This window comes from Piliocolobus tephrosceles, chromosome 1 (genome assembly GCF_002776525.5).
Source record: "Piliocolobus tephrosceles isolate RC106 chromosome 1, ASM277652v3, whole genome shotgun sequence".
Taxonomy (NCBI): Eukaryota; Metazoa; Chordata; class Mammalia; order Primates; family Cercopithecidae; genus Piliocolobus; species Piliocolobus tephrosceles.
The window spans coordinates 104,214,062-104,240,998 of record NC_045434.1 but is presented as its reverse complement, the minus strand read 5'-3'; the positions used below and the strand labels follow the sequence as shown (position 1 = coordinate 104,240,998).

The window sequence follows — 26,937 nt, the reverse complement described above, 5'->3', positions numbered from 1 at the left end:
CTAAGTTTCAAGCAAGGAATGCTCCATTTCTCTCAATACCCGTGGGGCCTTTTGTATTCAAATCAAAAGCACAAAACTCTATTGTGGAGGGAAGTATGAGTCTTTATTGGCAACCAGTGGTGTCCACTTAGAGCAATAAATATGAAGTCTTAAGAGTACATTCTATATGAAGTACTAGAGCTATTAATACACTTGGGTTTTGTTTGTTTTTTAAATGGGTGTCTTTGTGGGGAGCCGTTCTAATCAGTGCCACATGCGCCGAGGAGAGGGAGGGTGCTGGGTAAGGAGGAGGCAGGCCCACCCAAACCATCGGGGAGTGGGCAGTCAGGAGAGCGGGGTTCTGATTTTGCCCCTTCCCTGTGAATCCTTGGGCACCTCACCGAAACACTTAAGGCCTCTGTTTGGTAGACGTTGGAATCCGTGGCCTTCAAAAGTCCTTTCAGCTCCTTCGCTCCCATTTGCGTAATTTTTGGCATAGGCCAAGCGGCTGGTTGGTGGGGTGTTTAGCTCAGGACGAGAGGCCGAACGAGCGGGGAGTTGACTGAGGATAGACTAGACACGCGTGGGTGACTCCAGCGTGATGGAACGCGGGGTGTCCCGGGATAGGGCTACAGCGAAGGGATTTCCAGACGAGTCTTTCCCAGGCCAACTTTTAAAGGTCGGAGGAAAGTTTCTCGTGGGGTGGGGGCCTAGAGGGGAAGGCAGGGTGGGCTCCGACGCCTCCTCGCCTTTAAGCGGGTGGCCCCGGCGCTTCCTCCGTTACCTGGAGCGGGGAGGGGCTTGGGAAAGTTTGTGTTTGTTGCTGGCAAAGCGCCGGATGGGAGGCGCGGGCGGGCGGGCGCTGCGGTTCTTCCCTTCTGCTTTCGGGAAGCGGTCGGGGCTGCACACTCGGATCGGCGGGGCCGGCTCCCGGGCCCCGCCGGCTGGAGGAGGGAGGGAAGGAGGCGGGAGGGAGCGAGCGGAGCCAGGGGCGCACGTACGCCCCAGCGCTGGGATTTATCGGCTCGCGAGGAGAGCGGAGCAGGCGCGCGGCCCAGGCGGAGGAGCTCCGACTCTGGAGCAGCCGGAGCTGGAGGAGGAGGAGGAGGAGAGGCGGCGGGGAAGGAGGAGGAGGGGGAGAGTCGCTCCCGCCGGGCGAGCATGGGGCGCCTGGCGCCGAGGCCGCTGCTGCTGGCGCTCCTGTCGCTGGGTGAGTGTGCGCGGGGCTCGGCGGGGCGCAGGGGGTCTGGCAGGGCCCTGGAGGGCTCGGCGGGGCGCGGCTGCAGCGCGCGGCCTGGGGCACTGACGGTGCCCGGGCTGCTCCCGGGAAACCCGGCCGGGGTGCGCGGGCTGCTTGGCCCGGCGGGGAGCGGCCGCGGGGCCGCCCGGAGCCTGGCGCAAATCCGCCCGGGCCCCGCGCGCGGGGTGCAAGTGGCGGCTCCGCCAGGCCGAGCCTCGCCCCCAACATGTGCCGGGGGAGTGGCCCGGGCCGGCTTTCCCCAGCCCTCCCTACCTGTTGGCCGCCGGGAGCCCGGCTCACCTTGAACTCCCGGCCCGGAAGGTGCTGCGGTCCCGGCCCGGGTCCCCGGCTCGAGAGCGGAAATGTGAGCCTTTGATATGCCCCGCCATAGCCGCCGCTGGCCGGGTCTCTCTTCACCCAGCCCGCGCGGAGTTGCCTTTCCAGGGAAGCGAGAGAATCCTCCAACTTCCTTCCACGAAGGTCACAGGGTGGCCCGGAGCGTTACAATGGAAATCGGCGGGCGAGTCCTGCCGTCATTTTCGTCGTGGCTAGATTGTCTGCCTCAGTCTTTTCTTTTAGCTTTTCTTGAAGCTGCCTAGCTGCGTATTTATACACAAAGACCTAAGAGCCTGGCTTCTCCAACTTTTTCTACCTGTTACTTTTCCTCCCTTACTGTCCCCTCATCTTCCACCCTCCGGAAACCCTTGGTGCCCCGTGAGGTTTTGGCCCAGCGCCCTCCCCCCACCCAAGGAATCTTTTGTGGGTTTTTTCCCTCTCCATTTTCCATTCACTCCATACACAGACACCATCTTCACGTAGATCCACATGGTGATCCTAGCCAGCCACGGAAATATGTTTATTAAGTGCTCACCATGGTACCCCAGGGCCGACTCTTAAATGTTTTGATATTCTTGGATCCTTGTGGTCAGTGTCAACCAGGACAAGATGATTCTTGTGACCTGGCCTGGGGTTCTCTTCCAAGCCCCTAGAGAAGGCAGATCTGAGTCTTTTACAGAGCGCATGGTGTGCGGTGTCCGTCCCATCCAGGTCCCAGCTGCACACAGGGCAAATGACTACTCTGCACTTATGGTCGGGGAGTCCCAGAGAAGGCCTTCTGTAGCCACTCCCCTACTGGGAACACCGGGGACCCACACTGCTCTAAGCCCCGTGACTCCTGCTGCTGGTGAACCATCCTTGCTAGCTGCTGTGTTTTCTTCCTTCACCTTGAAGAGATTTTCAGAACTGACTCCCTCAGAGAGCTCGTCCAGCCACATTGCTTCAGCTTCAGCCCATGTGCAGAAAGCTTCCAGATCTTCCACTTAGTTTTATGGCATCTTTTCTATAGTCCCTGATCCTAGTGCTTTGTTTTTATTTTTGAAACAAAGCCTCACTCTGTCACCCAGTCTGGAGTGCAGTGGCACAACCATAGCTCACTGAAGCCTCAAACTCCTGGGCTCAATTGACTCTCCCACCTCAGCCTCCTGAAGTGCTGGAGTTACAGGCATGCTCCACCACAGCCCGTGGTAGTGCTTTTAATCTTTGCTTTTCACTGCGGGACCCTTGTAAGTTGTATGTCAGTGGTGCACTGCTGTTATAGTCCACACACATTTATTGACTGTGTGTGTCTAGGTCAAGCAGGGCCATGGCCTGGGTTTGCACAGATTGTGCACTGTGCAACTTCGGGAGCTGCTGTTCACTTTGTAGTCTGTGTGAATGACTCCCCCTAGAGTTGTGCAGTTCTTTGAACAACCTGGGTACCAGTTATGAGGGTGGGATGAGGTAGAACTTTGAAAACTTTGAAAACAATGCCCTTGAGTAATCATAATGAGGGAGGAAGAGGGAAGGGACAAAGAAAGACTGACAAAAGCAAAACAGAAGTGGGGAAAGCACAACTTGGGGAAATCTTGATTGTACTCCAGCATATCCTGTCCTGGCTGGATGCCTCCTATGAATTACACTGGGAATTTCTGTGGTGTCACTAGCCAGTGCCTTTTCGCCTGACAGTTCTCTGAACCATTGATGACCCTCCTGATAACTTTGCTGCCACAGAATCTCACTCGGTGTGACTTCAGCCTGACCTCTGGGAAGGTCTCCCTGTGTTACACTACTCTAGCACTGTACTGATCCCTGAAATGTAATACGTTGATAAGCAAGATCATCTTTCCTCCTAGGGTGTAACCTAAGTATAATCTTGGTATCACTGCTCTTTTTGACCTCCACATTCACATAGTCTCTCAATTCTTGCGTCTCCCCATAGCACAGACTCCAGCTTCTTCCTTTCCTTCCTGTTTCTACGGCTACTGTCTTAGCCCAGGTCCCAATTGTTTCCCACACAATTAGTGTCTTCCTGGTTGGTTATTTCCTCCAGCCTCCCTTTCAAGCTCATCCTTTTCCTAAATGATCATTTTTGGGGCTCCCACCTGTTCTCACTGGGTCCTTATGACTTTCCTCCAAGGAGATGTTGCCCCTTGTGTCCTCCCCTCCAGTCTTCTCTGGCTCAGACACTTTGTTCTAGCTAACCTGTTTGCTCTCCTTTATGTAGACTATATTAAACTTTCTGGCCCCTTCTGCTTCTCACCTCTTGCCTGTGTATTAGTATTTCCTTTTTCCCCTAAAACTCACTTTCTCCATGAAGCCTTTCTAAACCTGCCTACCATGATCACACCAGAACCCACCCAGCCACATAGAGCAGGTTTCACATCCATTGCCTGTGTCTGATCTGTCTTGCCTGTCCACTCAGTGTGGCATTTCTTGAGTGGCCATTCAAGAAATGTGCCACATTCACAGAGAGAGTGCCACTCTGTGTGCAACCATGTATTCAATACTGGGAGTCCCAGACAAATGACCAAGACACAGCATCTGCCTGAGTGGCTGGTGGATGTGAGTGGACAGAGAATAAAATAGCTAACCACAGGCCTGAATGAAATACCTGACGTGGAAACCAAGTGTGGGAAACAAGGAAGGGGATGATTAATTTTGACTTAGGGGTTGGGACTGGTTTTGCTGAAGAGGTGACATTTGAGCTGAGCCTTGAGGATAATTAGAATTTTGAAAGAAAGGATAGAAGATCATTCTAGGCTCTGGGGAAAAGCCTAAAGTGTGGATGAGTGAAAGTACATGGCTCATTCAGAAATGGCACGTAAGTTCCACGTAACTGGAGCTGGGAGGAGGAGGAAATGGGGGTGCAATTATTTGGGGGAGGAGGAAATAATGGGGGAGGAAAGGTGGGTTTGAGATAGATCCTGAAGGTTTTGCATGCTGTGCTGAGGAGTCTGGACTGGGAGGGGTAGATTTCTTGGCGCTCTGGGTGCTGCCAGGCAGTCTGTGCCCTGTCATCAGAGCATATATTTACTTCATTGTATGTAGTTGTCTGTACCCTACTCTGATTGTTTCCCCTGGGGGCAGGGGCCACGTTGGTTTTGTTCGCTACAATATCCCTATTACTAATAGGATATATAACCCATACTGGGTGTTTGTTACATATTGGCTGACTGAATACTTATAAATATATATGTTGTTTTATCTGTGGGAATGGATAGCCATTAAAAGTTTGTAGGGCGAGATTAGGAGGACAGGGTGATGTGTTGAGGAGGATAAACCCTCAACTAGTTCAACATAAATTGGAGAGTAGAAGGCACGGAGATTGTAGGGTGGGATTAACACATTTTCTTCATTTATGTCTTTATTTTTGTAAATCTATTGAGATACTTTTTTAAGTGTCAAAAGCATTACATCTGCATTTTAGAATTCAAATAATATAAAAGGACTTTGTATTAATCAGGTAGGCTAAACTGCTCTAACAAACTCAAAGCATAGTGGTTCAGACAATAGATGTGTCTCATATAACAATGTGAGGGAGATGCTTCAGAGGGAAGGGTTGGGTGGGAACCCTGCTTTCCACAGTCTTTCTGGCTCCCCAGCTAGTGGCAGTTCTGCTGTCTTCAACTCACAGTTTCTAAGATCACTTTGGTAGTCATCTTCACCATTCCAGCCCCTACAAAGGAGGAAAGAGCGTGGAGTAGAATATATGGAGGCTTTGTGGGTCAGACTTGAAAGTGGCACACATCATTTCTACACACGTTCTATTGGAGAGACTTTGGGCCCATGCCACACTAGCTGTAAGGAAAGCTGGGAAGCCATGTGCCAGCTACTGTGGAAGAAGGGAAGGACAGATTTTGAGGGAACAGCTAGCAGTCTCTGTGTTACTTATAAAGGATATAAGGTCAAAAGAAAAATCTGGGCTAAACATGTCAGCTCATGCCTGCAATCCCAGCACTTTGGGAGGCCAAGGCGGGAGGACTGCTTGAGATCAGGAGATCGAGACCAGCCTGTGCAACATAGTGAGACCCCCATCTCTACTAAAAAATAAGAAAAGTGAGCTGGGTATGGTGGCATGTGCCTGTGGTTCCAGCTACTTGGGAGGCTGAATGGGGAGGATCACTTGAGTCTGGGAGTCAGGGCTGTAGGGGACTGTGATTGCACCACTGCACTCCAGCTTGGGCAACAAAGTGAGACCCTGTCTCAAAAAAAAAAGGAAAAAAGTGTGTCCACCCTCCTGCCCAGGCACAGCCACTCCTATCTAATGTGTGTGTGTCTCTGCATACTGAATATTTTGTTTGTTTTTTTTCCTCATAGCTTCTGTACAAGGCTTTGCACCTAATGGGCACAGACTAATAATAGCTACTATTTCTAGATGGCATATCAAGCGTCAAGCTCTGACATACATTCTGGTATTTATTCCTCACAGCAATACTTTGAGAAAGTCACTATTATTTTCTCTTTATTACAGATAAGGAAACTGATGCCTAGAAAAGTTAGTTAACTTGTCTAGAGTCATACAGATATTCCCTAGCAGACCCAGGATCTGATCTCAGGACTCCATTCTGTCTCTTCTAAGGAAAAGTTGACTTATAGTCGCTAAACCTTACGCTGTGTGTTGCTTGAGATTAGCTTGGGTGAAGAAGGTTTGAAAGTGAAAGTGCGTTTAAAAATAGGAGGATCCAGGATTAGTGCAGCCCAGGCACACTTCCTGAAGGGAAGGATAGTGCCAGCATGCACCTCACAGGTGTGGCACCTCTGCAACCCTAGCAGGTGGCCATGTCAGCTCTGAGGACGGGCCGAAATGCAACTGTCTCTGGAAAGCACTGAAGGAGGAGGAAGGCCAGCGGGAGGAAGCCTAGTGAATCCATCCAGCTTTAACAGTCTTTGAAGTGTTGTGGCCTTCAGAGATTCCTTGGCACTCATTTTAGCCTTGTTAACAGAATTCCTGTATCTGCCAAGCTGATTAATGCCTGCCCTGGCTATAATTATTCTTATTAGCCTGCTGAATAGGAACTCTAGTTGTCAGTGATCATTCCTTGCAAGGCAGCAAGCTAGTCGACATTTATGTGGCTATTTTGTTTTAGCGATGAGCTGCTTTGCTGATTTTCCACCCATAGATTGAATGTGCATTTTCACATTGGCACTGCGTCTGGCAGTTAAATAAGGTGTGTGCTTGTCTGTCGGTGTGTGTCTGCATCTCACTTTATGAAACGAAGTTGGAGGGATGCTGTCCAGGCAGTTCATAGCTGTTTTCGTTTAATTGCATTGGTTTCTTAAAGACAGGGTTGCAAGGGTCATTTGACTCTGCTTTGGGAAAATAACTTGAACTGGCAAAAATTCTTCATAATTTATCTTCTGGAAAAGGCGAAGTGCTGCAGTTGGCACAGTCAGTGGATTTTTCGATCTTGGGCTATTTCTCCCCACACCAACTGTAGTCTTTGGGAAGCAACAGAATTCGACCCAGTAGTTAACACTGTCACGTCCCAGCAATATGCGTTTCCGTTAGGCTGGAGATCATGGCACTGTGCATTTGCTTGTGTTCTTTGAAGGCTGATTTCTCCACAATACTCTGTAAGTGTTTGTGGTAGATTATGGAGTCACTAAGCAGCATGATTCAAGTCTAAGTAAAATGTTCTGGGACCTTAATTGCATCCTGTTTCACACCTTTACAAGCAGTTGGAATGTGAAAATATTTACATCACTTGGGGTATTTCATAGGAGTGGAGAAGAACCCGTGGCTACTGTTGCTCTGTCTAGGATGAATTTGGCTTAGAATAGTGAAGAGTGAAATTGTGCCTAAGGGTTCCGGGCACATTTCAGAGTGGGTGCTACCTTGGAATCCTAATGAAATAGAGATAGTAGGCAGACAGATGAGTTACTTCTTGGAGCTTAAAAGTAACTCCAAGCCAAGAATATTCTGATAATGGCTCTTCCTTGCTCTTCTTTAGAGCTGGACAAGACAGAACTTCCCAGCTAATGGGCCACAGTAAGGGACCCACATGGGTTTCAGGTGGGTTGTCATGATACTGATACCCACAGGGAGGGGCTGCCTCTAAATCCAAAGGCCTGCTTACTCGGAGAGCTACACAGATATTATCATTTCCTGTGTGTGCTATGATTTGACGAAGGCTGGCAGTTCTCTCCTTCGCTTGGTGAACTACAGCCCTTTAGCCCGAGCCTTGGAATGAGCTGTTTGAAGATGCAAGGTGAGAAGCTCAGTAACACGGCTAGCAGCTCATTTATTCAGCAAATATTGAGCAAGCGCCTGCTATTACATGCCGGGCATTGTTCTGAGGATTGCTCTATGAACAGAGCAGACTCAGATCTGCCCTCAAAGGGTCGGACAAAATGCACTAGATGTCAGAAAGTGGACGATTGAGATGAGGGTCAAAGGGCAGGTTCTTGGAAATGCCTGCAGTGAGGAGACAGGAAATGAAAGGGAGAGTGCTAGGAGTAGTCAGGGAACAGGAGAAGTACCGGGAGAGCACGCTCTCGGAAGCAAAGCAAAGATGGGTGTGAGTGGACTTGTTAAAGAGGGATTGGTCACATGCTGCTGCAGAACTGGAAGGATAAAGACAGAGAAGCCCTTGGATATGGGCACTGTGAAGTCTGCCCAAACAGTGAAGGAGGAAGGGAAATCACAGAACTTGAGAAGTGGGTGGGGTGGGGAAGGAACTCTGAGTCAGAAACGATCGCCCGCCTTTTCAAGTGGTGTGGAGCAGAAGACCACTGTGAGGGTAGTGGCTCAGGGCACGGCAGAACCAGATCAACTTGAACAGGATCCAGGAGTCTTCAAGCAGGCCCACAGGCCAGCTGGGAGACTCTCATGGCAAAGGACAGGCTGAAGAGCAGTGAGCAGCCATGACTACTGGGTGTGGACTCCAGAGAAGGTGGCACGGGGGGTTGGGGTGCAAATAGAAACCCTAGCCTTGAAAAGCCAGAGAGGAGAGAAAGGAGAGGGAGAGGAGAGCATGCAGAGAGCAGTGTGGTGCTCTCTGCAGTCTCTGCAGTGCTCTCAGATTGCCATAAGAGTAGCCCCAAAGCTTCCCCAGATGTGCTAGTTAGAGGTTACCTATATGTTCCCTTGTTCCCTGTCTCTCTCTTTTTAGGACAGGGTCTCACACTATCACCCCGGTTGGATTACAGTGGTGCAATCACAGCTCATTGCAGCATGAAATTCCTGGGCTCAAGCAGTCTTCCCACCTCAGCCTCCTGAGTAGCTAGGACTGCACCACCATACCTGGCTAATGTTTTATCTTTTTTTAGAGGCAAGGTCTTGCTGTGTTTCTCAGGCTGATCTCAAACTCCTGGCCTCAAGTGATCCTCCTACCTCAGCCTCCCAAAATATCGTGAGCCGCTGCGCCTGGCCTGTATGTTCTTTCTTTCTTTATCTGCACACATATAAAGTTTCCTCTGTGTCCCTCTGGATGTCTTCTTCCATGTTGATTGGTGGAATTAACTTACTCTCTGATAGCTTTTAGGTCTTTGGCTGTTAGGCAGAATCTCTAGCAAAGGGACTCTTGCATTTTATAATCCATCTTTCTCTTATTCACATCAGCTAAGAAGATTTTAATAGTTTGTATTACAAATAAGCCATAACATGTGTGTTTTTAAAACCTACTTCTGTTCTTTATACTCTTCCATCCTTACTTCATCTCCCAATTAAAAGAGGAAAAAATGGGGTTCAGCTTCAGAATCAGCCTTTCATTTGAATCCTGCCTCCCCTCAGCGTGAACCTTGGACAGATTTTCTAACCTCTTTGAATCTCACTTTCTGTCTCTGTGAAATGGGAATAATACCTCTCTTGAAGGTTTTCCATGAAGATTAAAAACAATATATTTAGAAGAGTGCAAACATTAGTGTGTGTAAGTTCCTAGAAATCTGCTACCCCAGGTGTGTTCTGTGGACCACCAGCATTGGCAGCACCTGGGGGAACCTCAGGTCCAACCTTGTGAATCAAAGTTTGTATTTGAACAAGATCCCCAGGGGATTCAAATCCATGCTGAAGTTTGAGAAGCATGTCTGGAGGAGTGTTTGGCACACAAATTACTTGGTGGTCTGGGCTTTCTCAATGGGACTGAGGCAAAGCCATGGTCAGAGTCCGAGCTGGAGGAGAGTGGGCTGGGGCTAGACCGCATGGGAATGTGACAGACATTCAGTTAGCAGTGAAGGATGGAGGATAGCATAGGTCTGTAGTGGAGGCAGTAGGCCTAGTTTCCTGGCTTTATCCCGCCAAGTTTGGCAGCCTAAGAGAGACAGCATCATGTGGTGTCTCCATGGAATGAGGGTGGAAGGATGAGGGATAAAGGAACCAAGGGAATTGATGAGAACATCACAGGAAAGATTAGCCAAGCAGTACAGGTGGGATAGGCAGGTGAGTGGGGCTTCCAGGCCTGATGCACCTGCAGAAGGTTTGAGGGCCTGGAGGACATGATGAGGGCATAAAAGCAGATTCTGAGGTGCAAGGGAGTGGGTAGTCTAGAAAAGTAGGAGGTGAGGGTCAAGAGAGGTAACTTCTGAGTTCCGGGTTTTGGCAGCAGAGATCTAAGAGGTGACAGGCTGGATGGCCAGTAGTGACATAAGCATTTATTCAGAGTTTTTGCCTCTTCTACCATTTTGGCTGCTTGAGCTAATATCTGACTGGGTTGGGCCTGAATGGATTAGGAGAGAGGGGTGTGACTTAGAAGCATTAGCCCCAGGCATTGTGAGGAAAAGGCAGTAACCTATGACTAAGATGAATTGGGAGTTGGGGACCAGGTGTGATGCAGAGAAACCAATATGAGGGTTCTTTCCTTCCTAGGAAATTCCTGTCTACCTTTTTTGTAGCATCTATTTTGTGCCAGCCACTACGCTTTTTTTTTTTCCTTTTCTTTTCTTTTATTAGAGAGATGGGGTCTCTGTCACCCAGGCTGGAGGGTAACGTTGCAGTCATAGCCCACTGCAGCCTCAACCTCCCAGGCTCAAGTCATCCTCCCACCTCAGCCTCCTGAGCAGCTGAGACCGGCTAATGTACTTTCCATAGATGAACTTATTTAGGAGGCTTCATAGTCCCATGAGGGTAGGCGCTATTGTTACCCCTATTTAATAGATGGGCAAACTGAGTCACAGAGAGGTGAAGTCACTTGCTCAGGGTCACAGTGTAAGTGGCAGACCTGGGATTCAAACCCAGATAGTCTGGCTCCAGAGTGTGGGTTCATAACCACAGTACACTAGTATGTCTTTACATGTTAGTCAAAATATATCTTTGAAAACACTGAAAGGAATTGATATAATTAACTAAATTGTGATAACATTTGTTTCCTTGTCTTTCAAGACAGGAGGCTTGGATTTTGGCCCTCGTCCTTCTACTCACTAGTTTTGTGACCTTGGACAAGTTGCTGAATAGCTCTCAGCCCCTATAAAATAAGGGTTGGGCTAGCTGATCTCGAAGGTCTCCTCTTCTATCTCCAGAATTCTTTGAGTTCAGGCTGACCCCTGCTGCTGGCCATGTGGCCTCTTGGCCCAGCCCTGGCTTCCTGCCCATCTTCCGAGCACTACTTATGATTCTGCAGCCTGTGCCTATTGTCTCTCACCTGCCTGGTGCCTCTTCACAACAGTAGGTTGGTGCCTCTGAGGGCTCTGGAAATTGTTCGGTCCTTGTATAGGCAACTGCTGCCTCATTCCAGCCCATTTCCTGTGCACTAAAGATCTTCCCTGTGGTTCTCTAGGGTACAGAGGTGTCCCCACCACCAGGCTAACTGGGCTTTCAGGCAGACCTCTGGGGGAAGTCACAGAAACAGTAAAACAATAAGCCATTTCTAGATGACAGACTGTTTCTTATCATTACTGATTTTTTGTGTGTGTGTGCAAGTTTTGATTGAGGATATCAGCCATGAGTAAGCTGGGGCTGACTAATCAAGCCTCAGCCCTCACAAATGTGACTTGTGTCTTCTCCCTTCAGCCTAGGAAAGAGCCTAGAAGATGCTCCACAGGTTGCCCTTTCCCCAGTGTACCCCAGACCACAGTGAGAAGAGACACAGACATCTTTAGATGTGTGTAAATATTGCTACTACTTTGGATTTTACACCCTTCCTGAAGGGTATAAGAGTTGAAATACTTTAATTTTTTTGAAGCAGGGTCTTGCTCTGTTGCCCAGGCTGGAGTGCAGTGGTACAGTTTTGGTTCATTGCAACCACTGCCTCCTGGGTTCAAGCAATTCTCATGCCTTGGCCACCCAAGTAGCTGAAATTACAGGGACGTGCCACCACATCGGGCTAATTTTTGTATTTTTAGTAGAGACGGAGTTTCGCCATGTTGGTTAGGCTGGTCTCGAACTCCTGGCCTCAAGTGATCCACCTGCCTCAGCCTCCCAAAGTGCTGGGATTACAGGTGTGAGCCACCATGCCCAGCCGAAGAGTTGAAATTCTGACATCTCCAGTCAATAGACTCAGCTGGCCAAAAAGTGTGCTCCTAGCATTTGGGGACTTTCTTCCTTTTTGTTGCTTTGGTCTGAACAAGGAAGGTTCAAAATGATGCTGGATAAATACCACCTACTAAAAGGATACATTCTAGAAAGCCAGCGTGTTATAGAAGGAACTTATGTGTATGAGCTCAGTCCTCACTGCATCTTGGCTGCTGCCTGGCCCTCCCTGGCTACTTTAAGGTGCTACTGTTGATGCTGCTGCTAAGCCCAGTGATTTTATCTCAGTGGTTTTGGATGCAGATATTTTTGAGGCTTAACAAGAACTCATGAATTCTGGACCATGTTTGAAGTAGCTTGCTGTCTTGTTCTGTTTCAGAGGTGTAGGTGTGGATAGTGCTTTGTGAAACCATTGCCCCCTTTAGGATGTACTGAAAAGAGAATATTAACTGATTTGGTGTCTGTCCAGTGTACACTACTTTGCTTATGTTGCAGTGAGGAGTTAAAAAAAACACACAGATTTTTGGCACAACTATTCGTTTTTCCATTTTCTGAAAGCTGGCACATCCAAACATTTTCTTATTTATTAGAAGACATTACAGTCCATCATCTTGGATTGAGAAATCCTTACAGTAAGTTCCAAGTTAAGACCATAGTGTCTAACTCATGGCATGGCACAGCACAGGGTACTTAGTCACATTAGTCAAAGTAAAAAGTTATAACCCTTGAAGGAGTAAATTATTTGTATCCAACTTTACTCTTCAATACAGGATATTGCTGCTTTTCTTTGTGATCTTATTTTTTTAGTACTTCAACAGCATTAATGGAATGTTAATTGTGTTTCTGACATTGTGTAAGATTACAAAGTCCAAAATGGAATGGAACCAGTTACAAGCGAATGGCGGAATGGATCATAGGTGTTTTTTAAAGGCCTGGGTGAATGAGTGATTAGATCACTGTACATATGGGGCTGTCAGAATTATAGAGATGAAACGGAGGCCAGGGACTGTTATTATTGAAAAGCTCCATGGAGCAGGTGGGACTGAAGCGTTGGGAGCCAGGAGCAGGAAATGCATTTCAGGTATGAAAGTGGGCAGTACAGTTTCTCAGAGGTAGGAGTAGATACATGTGTACAGGTTGGTGTCCCATGTGGGGATTAAGTAACTTAAGTTGGAAAAATAATAGAGACCTTAGAGGATGTGGATATTAAACTCTGAAGAAGGGAGGTTGCTGGAGAAGAGGAATGTGAGCAAAGTCACCCTGAAAGATGTTGGCAGCATCGCCAGCGCCCACAGAGCAGCTAAGAGCCAGCATGTGTGAGGCTGGAGAGGTCCGCCGGGGCTTACAGGAAGCCAGCCTGCTAAATTAAGGTGATAAGTCAGGCCATAATCCTATTTTTGGTTGTTTCTTATAAGGAAAACAACTCACAAAACAATTACGGACGTTCCCCCCAGATAGTTTATCAGAGCGTTTCTTCAGAGGACTGTGACCTGATAAGAGACACATAAGTTTTAGAGCAATGATGGGGAATTTTAGTTTTCTATGGAAACAAGGTTTATGCAATCATGTGATCTATTCATCGGAGTCCCACTTTCATTACCATTTATCCCACAAACAAGTTTCAGCGGAAACAGTAGTATGAATCCCAGAAAGCCTAGTGCCGTACCTGGCTCATAAATAATTGGGGTAGGTACCTTTGTTCGCCCATCTAGGGAGGGCCACAGAGGTAGCAAGGTGGTATACGCTGCCCAGTGGTACTCTCAGGGACCCTACGTTCCAGGACCGAGTTAGCTCACACCACAGGCTGAAAGGTAATCATGCAGCAGGATGTGAGTTTGGTCGTTAGAAAACAGCAATGATGAGGCAAGCTCTGCTTCCTGTCCAGTATGTTCATTTAAGGCATTTGGGCCTCAAGACAAGGAAGTGTGAAAACTGAGCATATAATCAAGTGTTGGTGACCCTTCTTGAGGTTTTCCCAAGTATCCCTCACTCTAGTCCTTAGAAATGACTGCAAGATAGATGCACACAAGACCTTCTTTGGTTTATGTATCTGTCTTGGAATTATTTCCAGTTATTTGATTCTTTGGATTTCAAGTAAAGCCTCATTTCCTCAGAGAAATGAGGACATGTTTGGATCCACGAGTGCTGCCGCCTACAGCATGGGCCGGCCTGCGCCAGCTCTTGGTGGTGGGCTGTTACTCAGCCACCTTCCTTCAGAGCACAGCCATTGGTTTGTGATTTATTAGGATGAGGGTTTGTGTGTCTCACCCAACCATAAGCGGCTCCAAAGCGGGATCGTGTCTGTTTTCGCTTACCCCAGCATGTAGGAACTTGAATCTTTGAATAATTGAATTAATGTATGTGCTTAGAAACATGCCTGTAAGATGTATACAGTATATATATTTAAAATTGTGGACCTTAAGTTATAAAGGGGACAGAAGTTATCTATGTGTCCTAACTATCTTTCATATGTGTGCTTATTTATCTTCTTTCCTTTGGAAAGAATTGCGTGTGACTTCACTTCTAAGACAGGTTTTTGTGGTAGAGTAGGAGAAAATGAAATCTATACATGAAAAAGAAGGGGTGACTAAAGTCTCCATTCTTCCTCCTGTGGATTTTCTCGTTTTTTCCTTGGCAGCTTGGGTGGAAGACAGATGACTCATGAGTTCTCATTATTGTCTCTCCACTGCCTCCACCCCTTCCCTTTGCAGGGTTGATACAACCTGTTCCACCCCAGAATGGCATATGCTCCCTTCTTGGGCTTTGTCCTGGTTGGTCATAGTCTAGAGAAGCAGACTTCTTCAGTCCGAGTATATGCGTCAAGTGTCTTATGGCTGGGTTCATTCAAACCATGGACCGTCTGCTTGTCATCACTGTTCTAGGGAGCAGCCAACACTGAGCCACATCTGGGCAAAGGGGCAGTAGTACTGCCGCCTGTGGCGTGGGCCTGGCCTCACTGCCTAGTTCATAACCACTATTTATTAGCTGCCCCAGGTCAGGCATTATTCTGGATCTGGGGGCCCCTGAAAACGTAGATCAACACAGTCCTTTGACTCCTCCAGCAACCAGTCTAAATGTGGAGGCATGACACACACACAGGAAGAGAGGTGGCATAGATGAAGTGTCATCCGAGGAGTGTTAAACAAAGGGGAAACAAACTGAACATTAGAGAAAGGGGAGAACATTCTGGGAGTACTTTAGGCAGAGGTGCTTTTGCAGAAAAGGTAAGCATGATCTTCTGTACCTGTTTATATCACTACCTATGTCTTATCTCTACCTGTGCATGTATTTTTTATTTTATTTTTTTTGAGACAGTCTCACTCTGTTGCCCAGGCTGGAGTGCAGCGGCATGATCTCAGCTCACTGCAACCTCTGCCTCCCAGGTTCAAGCAATTCTCTGCCTCAGCCCCCCGAGTAGCTGGGATTATAGGTGCCTGCCACCACGCCCGGCTAATTTTTGTATTTCTAGTAGAGACGGGGTTTCACCATCTTGGCCAGGCTGGTCTGGAACTCCTGACCTTGTGATCCACCTGCCTCAGCCTCCCAAAGGGCTGGGATGACAGGCATGAGCCACCACACCCGATCTGCATGTAGTTTTAACCAACCCATGTCTGGATTGGGGACTTTTGTAAGGATCCAAAGCACCCAGATAGTTGGTTTTTACTAGCCCCAAAGAAGAGTGTAAACAAAATCGATGTGGTGAGTTTTGAGGTTTAGAATCCTGAGTGTGTCACTTCCTAGGGTGCTGAGAACTGGTCTCTTGATTGATACTGTGTGTCACAGTTGCCCCAGCTACATGCTCTGTGCTTTCTGTAATGAGCCTGGTGAAGGGCTATTTTTGAAAATTCATTGATGAAGGACTGTTTCTGAAATTAATGAGATTATGTACTTTTTGTTAAGCCCCCCAGATGACGATCCGAAGATCAATTCTGGCCCTAACATTTCCAGAAGCTCATTGAGATAGGAGTGATCACAGTCACTGCATCAGCAGGCATGCTGATGGGCTGGGGGTGTGGTGATGAGAAGCCCCTTCAGAGCCTCACAGGGAGGCTGACAGGCAGTTGGCTCCAGGTGATCTTGGTGGCAAGCAGACCCTCAGTGGGCATCTTCTAAGCTCTGCCTGAGCTAGGGGCTGAGGCGGGGAAGGATCAGGCAGGGAAGAATCAGGAAAGCCTTCAGCAAGCTGGACCCATCTGAGCTCATTAAGTCTTGATGATCAGTAGGTTTTTTTCTGGCAGAGAAGGGGTGGGTAGTTTAGACAAAGGGAAGAGCACAGAGAAAGCGATAAACTGGCTGGCGTGGTGGCTCACACCTGTAATCGCAGCACTTTGGGAAGCTGAGGCGGGCAGATCACTTGAGGCCAGGAGTTCAAGACACCCTGGCCAACATGGTGAAACCCTGTCTTCATTAAAAATGCAAAAATTAGCTGGGCGTGGTGGCACATACCTGTACTCCTAACTACTCGGAGGGTGAGGCACGAGAATTGCTTGAACCCAGAAGGCAGAGGTTGCAGTGAGCTGAGATCATGCCACTGCACTCCAGCGTGGGTGACAGAGAGAGACTTCCTCTCAAAAAAAAAAAAAAAAAAAAAAGGCCAGGCATGGTGGCTCAAGCCTGTAATTCCAGCACTTTGGGAGACCGAGACGGGCGGATCACGAGGTCAGGAGATCGAGACCATCCTGGCTAACACTGTGAAACCTTGTCTCTACTAAAAAAATACAAAAAACTAGCTGGGCCTGGCGGCGGGCGCCTGTAGTCCCAGCTACTCGGGAGGCTGAGGCAGGAGAATGCCGTAAACCCGGGAGGCGGAGCTTGCAGTGAGCTGAGATCCAGCCACTGCACTCCTGCCTGGGCGACAGAGCGAGACTCTGTCTCAAAAAAAAAAAAAGAAAAGATAAAACCATTCATAAGAGGATATTGGTTTTTAATAAATGAAGAAAACTTTTTGCAACTGTTGTGGAGGGTTGAGTTGTAGGGTCTTTTAGAGGGAAAGGATTGAGACTGGAGAGAAAGTCCTGAGTGTAAAGAGCCTTGTGTGTCACCTGAAGAAACTTAAGCCTAACATCATAGATGAATTTGTCTGTTTTTTCCTGATTCTGCCTTCCCTAAAAAGCTGGAGGTCTCTCCTTTCCTTTATTTACTTGATGTTTTAAAAGGTCCCCATCTTATTGGGTACTCATCTCCTTCGAACTTTTCTATAAGTCGACATACTGTTCCATCTTTATCGACTCTGACACTTGGCCAGGTGTTAGCTCATCAACTGTCCATGATGATGTGTTCTGCACACAGTAGGCATGCAGCAAAAAAATACTGAATGAAGGAATGAAGTATCAGATTGTAGTTAAAGTGTTCCTTAAAGGGCATGTGAACCCAGAATCTTTTTAAATTTAATTCCCTGCAAGCCAAACTGTTAAATAACACTATACTACTTACTAAGCCTCACCAGGGAAGCTTGGCATAGACCCCTCACCACCCATGGCTTCTGGCACTGTGTCTACAAATGAGAAGGGCAGGCTTAAAGTGTTTTTGGGGAGGAGGGATGGCTGAGGCAAAGGAGGAGCAGACAATGGATCTAGGGAATAGTCAAATAAGGGGAGAGAGGACAGAGCTGCCTAAGGAAGGGAGTCACATTGGTGGGGAGTTTCCCCAATTATCTTGGTTGCCTATTATGCTCATATGCAAGTTTAAACATAATATGCATATCTAATTCTCTGAAGCTAGAGGCTAAAAGAAGGACCAGGTGTTCACACAGAACTTGGCAGATGATGTTGGCCAGTTTAAACGTGGAGAGGATTGAGAATGGCTGAGCAGGAAGGGATGCTGAGCGGTGCTTGGGCCTCTAGCAGCTGTTAATTTTATAGAATGCGCTAAAATAAACCTTGTGGATAGATCTTGCCTCAGCCTTTTCTATCTCTGGTCCTTGGACAGAGAATTGTTTAAATCATTTTGTGTTATTGAGTTATTTTGGTTAATCATCAGTACAGATTGCCTCTAAGTGGTTTTTGCATCTTTTTTTATTATCGCTTGGTCACATAACTTCTTGGAACCTCAGTTTCCTTATTTAATACTCTCAAGGTTGAATATTAAATCATATGAACAGGATTTGCAAACTATAAAGCAATGCTATGCATGTAAGATGTCTTTTTTTTTTTTTTTGCCAATTACTGAGTCCTTAAGGGGAAATTGGCTACTCAATACTTGGTTTACTGTGTTAGCATTCCATTAGGGAAGCAGAACCCTTATAAATATTGTGGAATAACACATTTATTAGAGGAATTAGACCTTACACAATTATGGAGGGAGTTGGGGAAGTGAAGGCCTAAAAAGGAGAGTTAAAGTATCAGGGAAAAGTCACTAGTGAGCTGTCTTGAAGCACTGGCAGGTGGACAAGTTGAAGCGTGAAGAGGAATCTGGAAGCCAGGCAGAATGGGCTGGTTTAGGGTTCTGAAGAAGGGTAATCACTTAGCTCCGAGATTGCAGCCAAGCATCTAGTGGTCTTGGGGTCATGTTGGTCCAAAAAAATAGCATTTGGGAAGAAAACAGGAGCAGAAAGAGCAAGGACAAACAGGTGCCCACTAGCACCTTCACATCTGTCCCACACTGCCTTTAACCACGAGCCATATACCAAAGTGTAATGGCTGCTGCTTGACTTCTACCTCCCAAATCTCACATGAAGTTCTGTTTTGTCAAACCCTAACCTGAAACTACACAGATAAGAGGATTCTGGGATATGTAGTTCCAGCTTAGCCAGGTGACAAAACCTCACAGTTTCATAATGCAGAATTAAAGGTTTGACATGGTTCTGGCCTCCCAGGATCTCTCAAAGGCCACAAAACTGGAAGCAATATCATAGTTATATGATCTAGTGCTTCACTAGTAAGAAGGAATTCAGTTAGTTAATGATCCAGTCTTGAAGAAGTACCCTACATTTTTGTTCCTCACTTGTTGGTGGCACTGCATGTCTTTCTGCCTTGCTTGCCATTCTTTTTTTTTTTTTTTTTCAAGACAGAGTCTCACCCTGTTCCCTGTTGCCCAGGCTAGAGTGAGTGGTGAGATCATGACTCACTGCAACCTTTGCTTCCCAGGCTCAAGCCATCTTCCTGCCTCAGCCTTCCAAATAGCTAGGACCATAGGCACATGACACCACGCCCAGCTAATTAAACGTTTTTTTTTTTTTTTTGTAGAGACGAGATCTGACTATGTTGCCCAGGCTGGTCTCACACTACTGGCTTCAAGCCATCTTCCCACCTCAGCCTTCCAAAGCGCTGGGATTACAGGTGTGATGCAGGAAGTAATGGTTGTCTTGGCAGCAAAAACTAAGAAAAGTGGCATTGACTGTGAAGAGTGTGTCAGTACTGATGAAATCCAAAGTCTTTGTCGCCTCCTTTCTAATCTTGTTTGATTTGGAGAATGTGTATGAAGCCTGAAAGAAGATTTGCAGCTATAAATGGCAGGATAGGTAACTGTCATGTAAATGTTAATTGGAAACAAGATTTAAGTCTCTGGACCACCCTTGTTACCCCCTGTGACCTGTTGGTCACACTGCCCCTTCCTCGTGTTTCTGTAGCCAGGCACAGGCTAACAAGGACTCAGAGAGTGCCTGCTATGATAATTTTAGCCCCTGGAAGAAATAACAGACATTGTGAGATTTAATGGCCACACCTGGGCCTTGTCATCACTTAGTATTCTTTCACCTTTTTGATTGTCAACTCTGATATTTCCCTCTGTGACCACAACCTCCTTGCTTTACTCCTTTCAGATTCCCTCCTATCTGTTGAACCTATTCTTCATCCTTATTGTGATTCCCTGATCTTGAACATTCCTCCTTTTCAGTCCACCAGGCCATTCTCACTTTACTTGGCTCCTAATGCAGGGCAGACTCTGGTGGTCAGCATTTCAGCAGTGAGCTTGTTAACAACCTGGGACCCTCTGTCATATTTCCTCGCCAGACCTCACATTGTATTATATTTCAGTAATTCACACCAATCGTAGTTTGTAAGCCTGAGCTTTATGATCTTGCTGGGGAAAATCTCAAAGCCTGCCCATTTGAGATTCCAACAAAGTCCTGGCATCTTTACCGCAGCTCACCTCTCCTTTGTGTTCCTTTTGTGATGGTTTCCTATTATATTTCTTCTGATGCTTATTCTAAACCTTTGTCAGGATCCTTAGCATCTGAACTCCTTTCTGCTATTTTACTGAGACAATAGAGACCTAGCAAAGAAACCTCAAGCTTTTGCCTCAAAACTTTTAAATATTTTTACTCATCCTTTTCTCCATCTAATCTGAAAAAAAGTAAGGGCTCTATCTTTGGCTCTTTTTCTTCTCTCTGTGTATTCTTTCCCTAAGTGACCCCCAGCAACCTGTGGCTTTAAATACTCTGTGTGTGCTGATGACTCTCTAGTGAGTATCTCCAGCTTGGACCTCCCCACTGAGCTCCAGACTTAAACATCCAGCTGCCTACTCCACTGCACTTCTACTTGGTGTCTGATAGGGACCTCACATTTAAAACGACCAGAAGACAACTCTTGCTTTCCTTGGTACAGATTTGCTTCCCTCTAATTACTTTGCTGTCTCAGTAAATGGCATCACCCTGTAGGCCAGATGCTCAAGCCAGAAGCCTGGATCATTCTTGATTGCTCTCTTCTTCATTCCCCACATTCAAAAAGCCAGTTTGTCTTTTCATTTATATACAAGTTAAGTCCTGAATGTGACTACTCCTGAGAGTCGCCACCACTGTCAACCAAGGCCGGTGTTCATCAGCTTTTGCTTGGTCTACAGAAACTTTCCCCATACTGGTGTCCTTGCTTCCAAATTGGCCCCATATAATCTATCTTTCCCGCAGCAGCCAGACTGAAATTTCTACAAAGAAAGCAGGCTCTATCATTTTCTCATTTATGTGCTTCCCATTTCAACCAGAATCCAGGGCCCCTGCCCCCTCTTTCATTGTAATAGGTCACAGTGATCTTTTTTTCTGTACTTTAAACACCAAGCTTGCTTCGTCACGGTACTTTTATATTTGCTGTTCTGTGTCTGGAGCAGTTTTGCCCCAGAGCTTCAGTCACTGTCTCTTCCTCATTCTGGTCTAAACTCAGACATGACCCTGTCAGAGAGGCCTTTCCTGACCACACCTCATATTGTCGTATTTTAACTGAATAGCATTTGTCAGTGGGTCTACTTCATCACTTCATCACTGTCTCTTTCCTTGAACACAGTTTTCTTGCAGGCAGGGACTGGTGGCCATGTGTCCCCAGTGCCTAGAAGGTGCTTTGGGGGACTGACTGGCTGACTTTGCAGGATGAACCCCCTGCTTGCTGTTTCAGTGCCTTTTTCATGGTTGTGCCTTCTCTTCCCTACATCTCTGTTCCTTCTCTCCTGGCTCTTGCTTTCCAGATCCCATACCCATCATCAAAAATGCACTTTCCTGGACGTTGCCAGTAATTACTTAGCCATCAGTTCATTTCTCTTTTCTCAACACCCACCTTCCTTGACTTTTCTGCATGTTTGACATTGTTGTTCATTTTTTTCGAACAAAGGCATACAGTAGGAGTCTGCTGTAGATATTGTGCAGGATGCAGATATGGGTAGGAAACAGCTCCTGCTTTAAAGGAGCTTGCAGTCTGCCAGGAGCAAGTAGATGAGTCTGTCCATAAAAAACCAGTAAGTATTACTGTAAACCCTTTCTTGAAATTCCTGCATCCCTTGGCTGCTAGGGCATAAGCCTTTCCTGGTTTTCTTCCTAATTGGCTACTATTTCTTTTTTCTGTGCTGACTCTTTTTCTTCTGCTCGTGCCTTAAACATAGGACTTTGCTGTGGTTTTATCCCATTCCCTCTTATTTGTATAGTAAACTGTCTCCTGGTGGCCTCATTGACTCCCACATCTTCACTGCTGGGCAGATTTCCTCTTTACTGCTCCCCTCCATGCATGTGACTCCACATGATGATGTTAGGCTCAAATATCTTCTAGGGGTTTCCATTCCAACTGCCTCATGGACATTTCTACTGGTCAGAATCTTACTGTAAGAAAATAGGCCAGGCGCAGTGGCTCATGCCTGTAATCCCAGCAGTTTGGGAGGCCGAGGCGGGCGGATCACGAGGTCAGGAGATCGAGACCATCCTGGCTAACATGGTGAAAACCCGTCTCTACTAAAAATACAAAAAATTAGCCAGGCGTGGTGGCGGGCGCCTGTGGTCCCAGCTACTAGGGAGACTGAGAGAGGAGAGTGGCGTGAACCCGGGAGGCGGAGCTTGCAGTGAGCCGAGATCGCGCCACTGCACTCCAGCCTGGGCAACAGAGCAAGACTCCATCTCAAAAAATAAAAAATAAAAAATAAATAAAAAATAGATTTCACCAGTGATTACCTTCCCTTTGGCTTCTCTCTCCCATCACAGGTCTACTAGCTGTCCATTCCTCTGTTATGGCTCTCAGGGCTGCTGCCTTTTGATTCCCGTCATTGCCCTTGTTTTCATTCTTACTACCTCTCCCCGCCATTGGTAGAGGGCCCCTGAATGATCTCTGGGCCTCCACATCTCCTCTCCAGTCTGTTCTTGATACACTGTTTTAGTCACCCTATCTTTACCACTACCTGCCTATGTCCCCTTGTGGCCCCTTTAGGTCTTTGTTTATGCTACACCCCTTATCTCTGGTCACTTTCCTCCTTCATGTCTTCTGTTCAACCTCCCCCTCATCCAACCATTTTTCAAAGGCTTAATTCGAATATTGACACTGCATGAAGCTTTTTATGAATCCCTTTGGATGGAAATGTCCTCATTCTCTTTTGACCCCTGAGGCACCTGTTAATGCCTCTCTTTGATTATTTATATCCTTCCTTATACAGGTTGAGCATCCTTAATCCAAAAATCCAAAATTGGAAATGCTCCAGAATCTGAAACTTTTTGAGCACTGATACGTTGCTCAGAGGTCATGCTCAGAGGAGATGCTTGTTGGAACACTTCAGATTTTGGATTTTCAGATTGGGAATCCTTAACTGGTAATAATGCAAATATTTGAAAATCTGAAATCCCAAACACTTCTGGTCCCAAACATTTTGAATAAAGGATATACAGCCTGTATGACAGTTTCCACTGTTACACACCTCCTGACTCTCGGCATACCATACATGCCTTCAAAGAAGATCCACAAGCTGACTAACCTTTCACTCTCACTTATCACCTAGGACAGGGACTTCTTGCTCAATAGCTGTGTGTTGAATGAGTTATCTTATCTTACATTTGTCTGGTGTATCTCAGTGAGGTCTCAGCTGAACTTTTTTTTTTTTTTTTGAAATGATTATAAGCACTGTTCTGGTAGAACCTTGTTTGCTTCTGGATGGGGTTTTGAAGTTCTGCCGTATGTGACTTTATTACACATGCTCTGCTGGCTGTAGCTTGTTTAATGTGCCTTGCTGCACTTTTATTACTTAGCGACTGTCTGGATGAAAGTTGGCATGATCCTTTCCTGCCACACCTCTCAGTGGCAGACTTGGGGAGACAAAGGTTTTTCATTTGTTGAGTCAGCTACTCCAATAAAGGCACTATAAGGTTTTATAAGTTTGATTTTCTGTGCATTCATTTCTAGCTCACATGTGGGCTGGGAACTCCATGTGGAAATCCATAGGCCCCGAGTCTCTCCTAAAAGCCTTTTAAGGACTCAGGAAGTGGGAATTAGGCACCCATTTACAAGGCATGCTGAAAACCATAACCTCGTTAGTTTCAGCATTTCAACTCACTTGTACCACTGGATTCAATAACTGCTGATACTTATCTTACAAATGGTTCAGATTGGAAAGTCAGATTGTTTGCTTCTAGGCAGCTCAGTGAAATGACAAAATTTGAGCAGTAATAGAAACAATTGCAAGAATTTTTAGCAAATATGCTGTACTCTGCAGGTCTTGATTTAAAATAATGTTGATGATAACCTGATAAATAAAATCCATTTCCCATGGATATCAGAAGGAAGTGGAAAAGTATAGATAAATGAGGTGTAGTCTTCATTGTCTTGTCTTTCTTAATGATTCTTCATGGTTGCCAGTAGCACTTACTGAAATAAACATTGCAGGAGTAGTTGTTTACCTTGAAGAACTTGCCTTTTTCTACCTGTCCCTATCTATTCCACCTGATAGAAGAAAGTCAAGGCATTTAATTACTTTCCTGAGTATTCCAGAGATAGGGAAATGGTAATCTGGAAACAATTAACTCCTGGTTGTTAATTTTCTACTGCTGAGAAGTCAGAGCAGAGGGCTTCTAAAAGTCCCTATTGTATGTATGATTTTGGAATAAAGTTCTCTGCACCATTTTTGAGTGTAAATATGTGTGATGTTAAAGTTGGAATCACTTAAAATAACAAAGTAATACATCAGAAAAATTTTTGAAGAAATTTTTAATCCAATTTCTCTTATTTCTCTCATCTGTCTACTTCATTTTGAAAGTACATAATATTTCTTCTTTCAGTGACTCATTTCTGTGTTACTTTGCTGCCTATCTTGGTTCCATTGCCCATGGAGAATATGAAATATAGGGAATTTTAAGCTGTTTCTTCTTGCTACTCAGATTAAAGACAAAAATCGACAGAGAGTGATAATATATAATGCAGTTGAAGGCAAACCAAATTCAACCTATCTTTGGCTTATGCTGCACTATCAAGTTTGGGTTTGAGTCCCTCATGTTATAGCTGTTATGACCTTCAGGAGGTAATTCAACTTCTTTGATTCTCAATTTCCTCGTATGTATGATAGGGGTGGTAATAGCTACCTTACAGTTGTCTTCTGTGGATTAAGACAATTTGTGGATAGTGCCTGGCTCAGTCAGTCAGTGCATGTCATGTAAGAAACACACAGTACGTTATTATTTTTCCTCTTACTCGATCCTAATATTGTTGTGGAGAGAGACTAGGAGACTTGATAGTAAATCAAACTGAATATATCATGAAATAAGTACTTTGAGAAATGCTTATATGATTTTAGCTGAAACTATGGGGTCTTTGATTAATCAAGTATTTTTTATTCTGCCCTCCCCCACCAATTAGCTTGTTATTCAGTCTTTCATTTTGTGAATGAAAGAGATTAGAACACTTTCTACTCTCTTAGAATTACTCTAGAGATTAGAACACACATCAGTGACCTGTTAGTGTCTACTAGTGATCCTTTTAACGCTTCCAGGATAATGAAAGATCTTACAACATTTAAGCTCCAATGTATTCCACCCCCCTCACTTTTTCTGCTATTGATGTCATATGTTTTAATTATGTATATATTTTGAATTCCAGAAGACTTTACTAATATTGTATTTATGGTCAATATTCAGTAGGTGTAGCCACATAGTTATTCTTTCTGTTGCTCATTTTGCCTTCTCACATTTCCGTGATTTCAAGTGGGATTATGTTCCCTCTATTTGAAGAACTCCCTTTAGTATTTCTTTTTGGTGCAATTAATTCTTTTTCCCTAGTTGAGAATTGGTTGAAAGCATGTTTATGTTGCCTTCCTATTTGAGGATTTTTTTTCTCTGTACAGAATCCTAGGTTAGCAGTTACTTCCTTTCCTCACTTTAAAAATGTCATTCTGTGGTCTTCTCGTGAGCATCATTTCTGTTGAAAGTTAGCCATTAGTTGTACTCCTGTTCCTTTCTTTGCCTTTCAGCAGTTTTGCTATGATTTACCTAGGTGTGATTTTCTTTGTATTTATTCTGTTTATGATACATATCTTATCTTGATTCTGTGGCATGATGTCTTTTGTTGGTTTAATAAAAATCTTAGCCATTAGCTCTTCAAAAATTGTGCCTAATTCTACTACAGTCTCTCCCTGTCCTTCTGGGCCTCTGTGACACATGTGTTTGGCCTTTTTACCGTGTCTCATAAATTCTTGTCTGACTTTTTTTCATTCTTTTTTATACCCTGGGCTTCAGTTTGGATAACTTTTACTGACTTTTGTTTTATTTTGTTTTCTTTTTGTGATCGTTTTGTTTTTCTGAGACAGGGTCTCACTCTGTTGCCCAGGCGGGAGTGCAGTGGCACAGTCATGGCTCACTGCAGCCTCTATCTCCTGGACTCAAGCAGTCCTCCCACCTCAGCCTCCTGAGTAGCTGGAACTACAGATGTGTGCCACCACACCTGGCTAATTTTTTTTTTTTTTTTTTTTGATAGAGACAAGGTCTCACTATGTTGCCCAGGCTGGTCTTGAACCCCTGGGCTCAAGCAGTCCTCCTGTCTCAACCTCCCAGTGTTCTGGGATTATAGGTAAGAACAACTGTGCCTGGCTGCTGACTTCTTTTGTGCTGCATCTAATCTGCTGCCAAACCTGTTTATTGACCTCTTAAGTTCAGATATTGTATTTTTTTTTTTTAAGTTCTAAAATATCAGTTTGATTGTTCTAATATATTTCAGTTTGGGTGAAATCCTGTTTTCTATTTCTTTAGTAAATTAATTATAGTTAGTTTACAATCTATGTCTGATAAAACCAATATCTGCATCCCTGCAGGTCTGTTTCTATTGTCTATTTTTTCTCTTTTGTTTTTACTCATTTGCTTCTGTCATCTGGAATACCTGGTAAGTTTTGATTGAGCACTGAAAAATTGTAGTGGCTCTATATGATGTTATCTTCTATCTGAGAAGATGTACTTTTTTCCTAACAGACCTGTAGAGTAAGAGAAGCTCATCTTTATCCAGTGAGGAACTGAGAAGCTTTGAGACTGTCTTTCCGTCTTGATGAGAGCTACTTGCTTTTTCTGCTTTGCTCTTATTCCAAGAGCATAGCCCTTCCAGAGTTGTAACTGAAAATCTGAGTGTTTACTACCTTCCTTTGTGGACTCAGAATTCTAGTTTTTGTTTCCCCATATTGTGAGATGGTCAGAAATTTTACTTAAGCTTTTAGCCCCCTAGTGTTTATTTTCTGCTTAGCTTCTCAGCCACTTGCCACATCCCCATACCCTTCAATGTATCTTTCATAATGTCAGTTACCTTGAGGGGAAAGCAATGTAGTATGTCAAACTCACTTCTTGCTGTTGCCT

At 45.5% G+C, this 26,937-nt stretch overlaps 2 protein-coding genes across 3 annotated transcripts in view; one reads left to right on the top strand and one right to left on the bottom strand.

Annotated features, from left to right (window-relative positions):
* Positions 1-94: 94 nt before the first annotated feature.
* On the bottom strand, positions 95-2,272 carry LOC116418964 (vegetative cell wall protein gp1-like). Its single transcript, XM_031936372.1, has 2 exons — positions 2,091-2,272; positions 95-1,818 (listed from the first exon to the last, which is right to left on the bottom strand). Exon 2 carries the CDS (start codon positions 1,445-1,447, stop codon positions 731-733), a length of 717 nt encoding a protein of 238 aa, XP_031792232.1. The 5' UTR covers positions 1,448-1,818; positions 2,091-2,272; the 3' UTR covers positions 95-730.
* Positions 859-26,937, top strand: part of PTGFRN (prostaglandin F2 receptor inhibitor) — a 77,954-nt gene continuing 51,875 nt past the window's right edge. Inside the window, exon 1 of one of the 2 annotated variants that reach the window (XM_023222703.3) lies at positions 859-1,189. In XM_023222703.3, coding sequence (XP_023078471.2) covers positions 1,141-1,189 — 49 coding nt within the window. In that variant the 5' untranslated portion in view covers positions 859-1,140. Of the gene's footprint in view, positions 1,190-7,663; positions 7,747-26,937 lie in introns of those variants that run through there. The other variant, XM_023222704.3, reaches the window with a different exon arrangement.

Bases quoted from the DNA above. Each gene is read 5' to 3' on its own strand.
- LOC116418964 (XM_031936372.1), bottom strand. From the start codon at position 1,447: ATGTTGGGGGCGAGGCTCGGCCTGGCGGAGCCGCCACTTGCACCCCGC.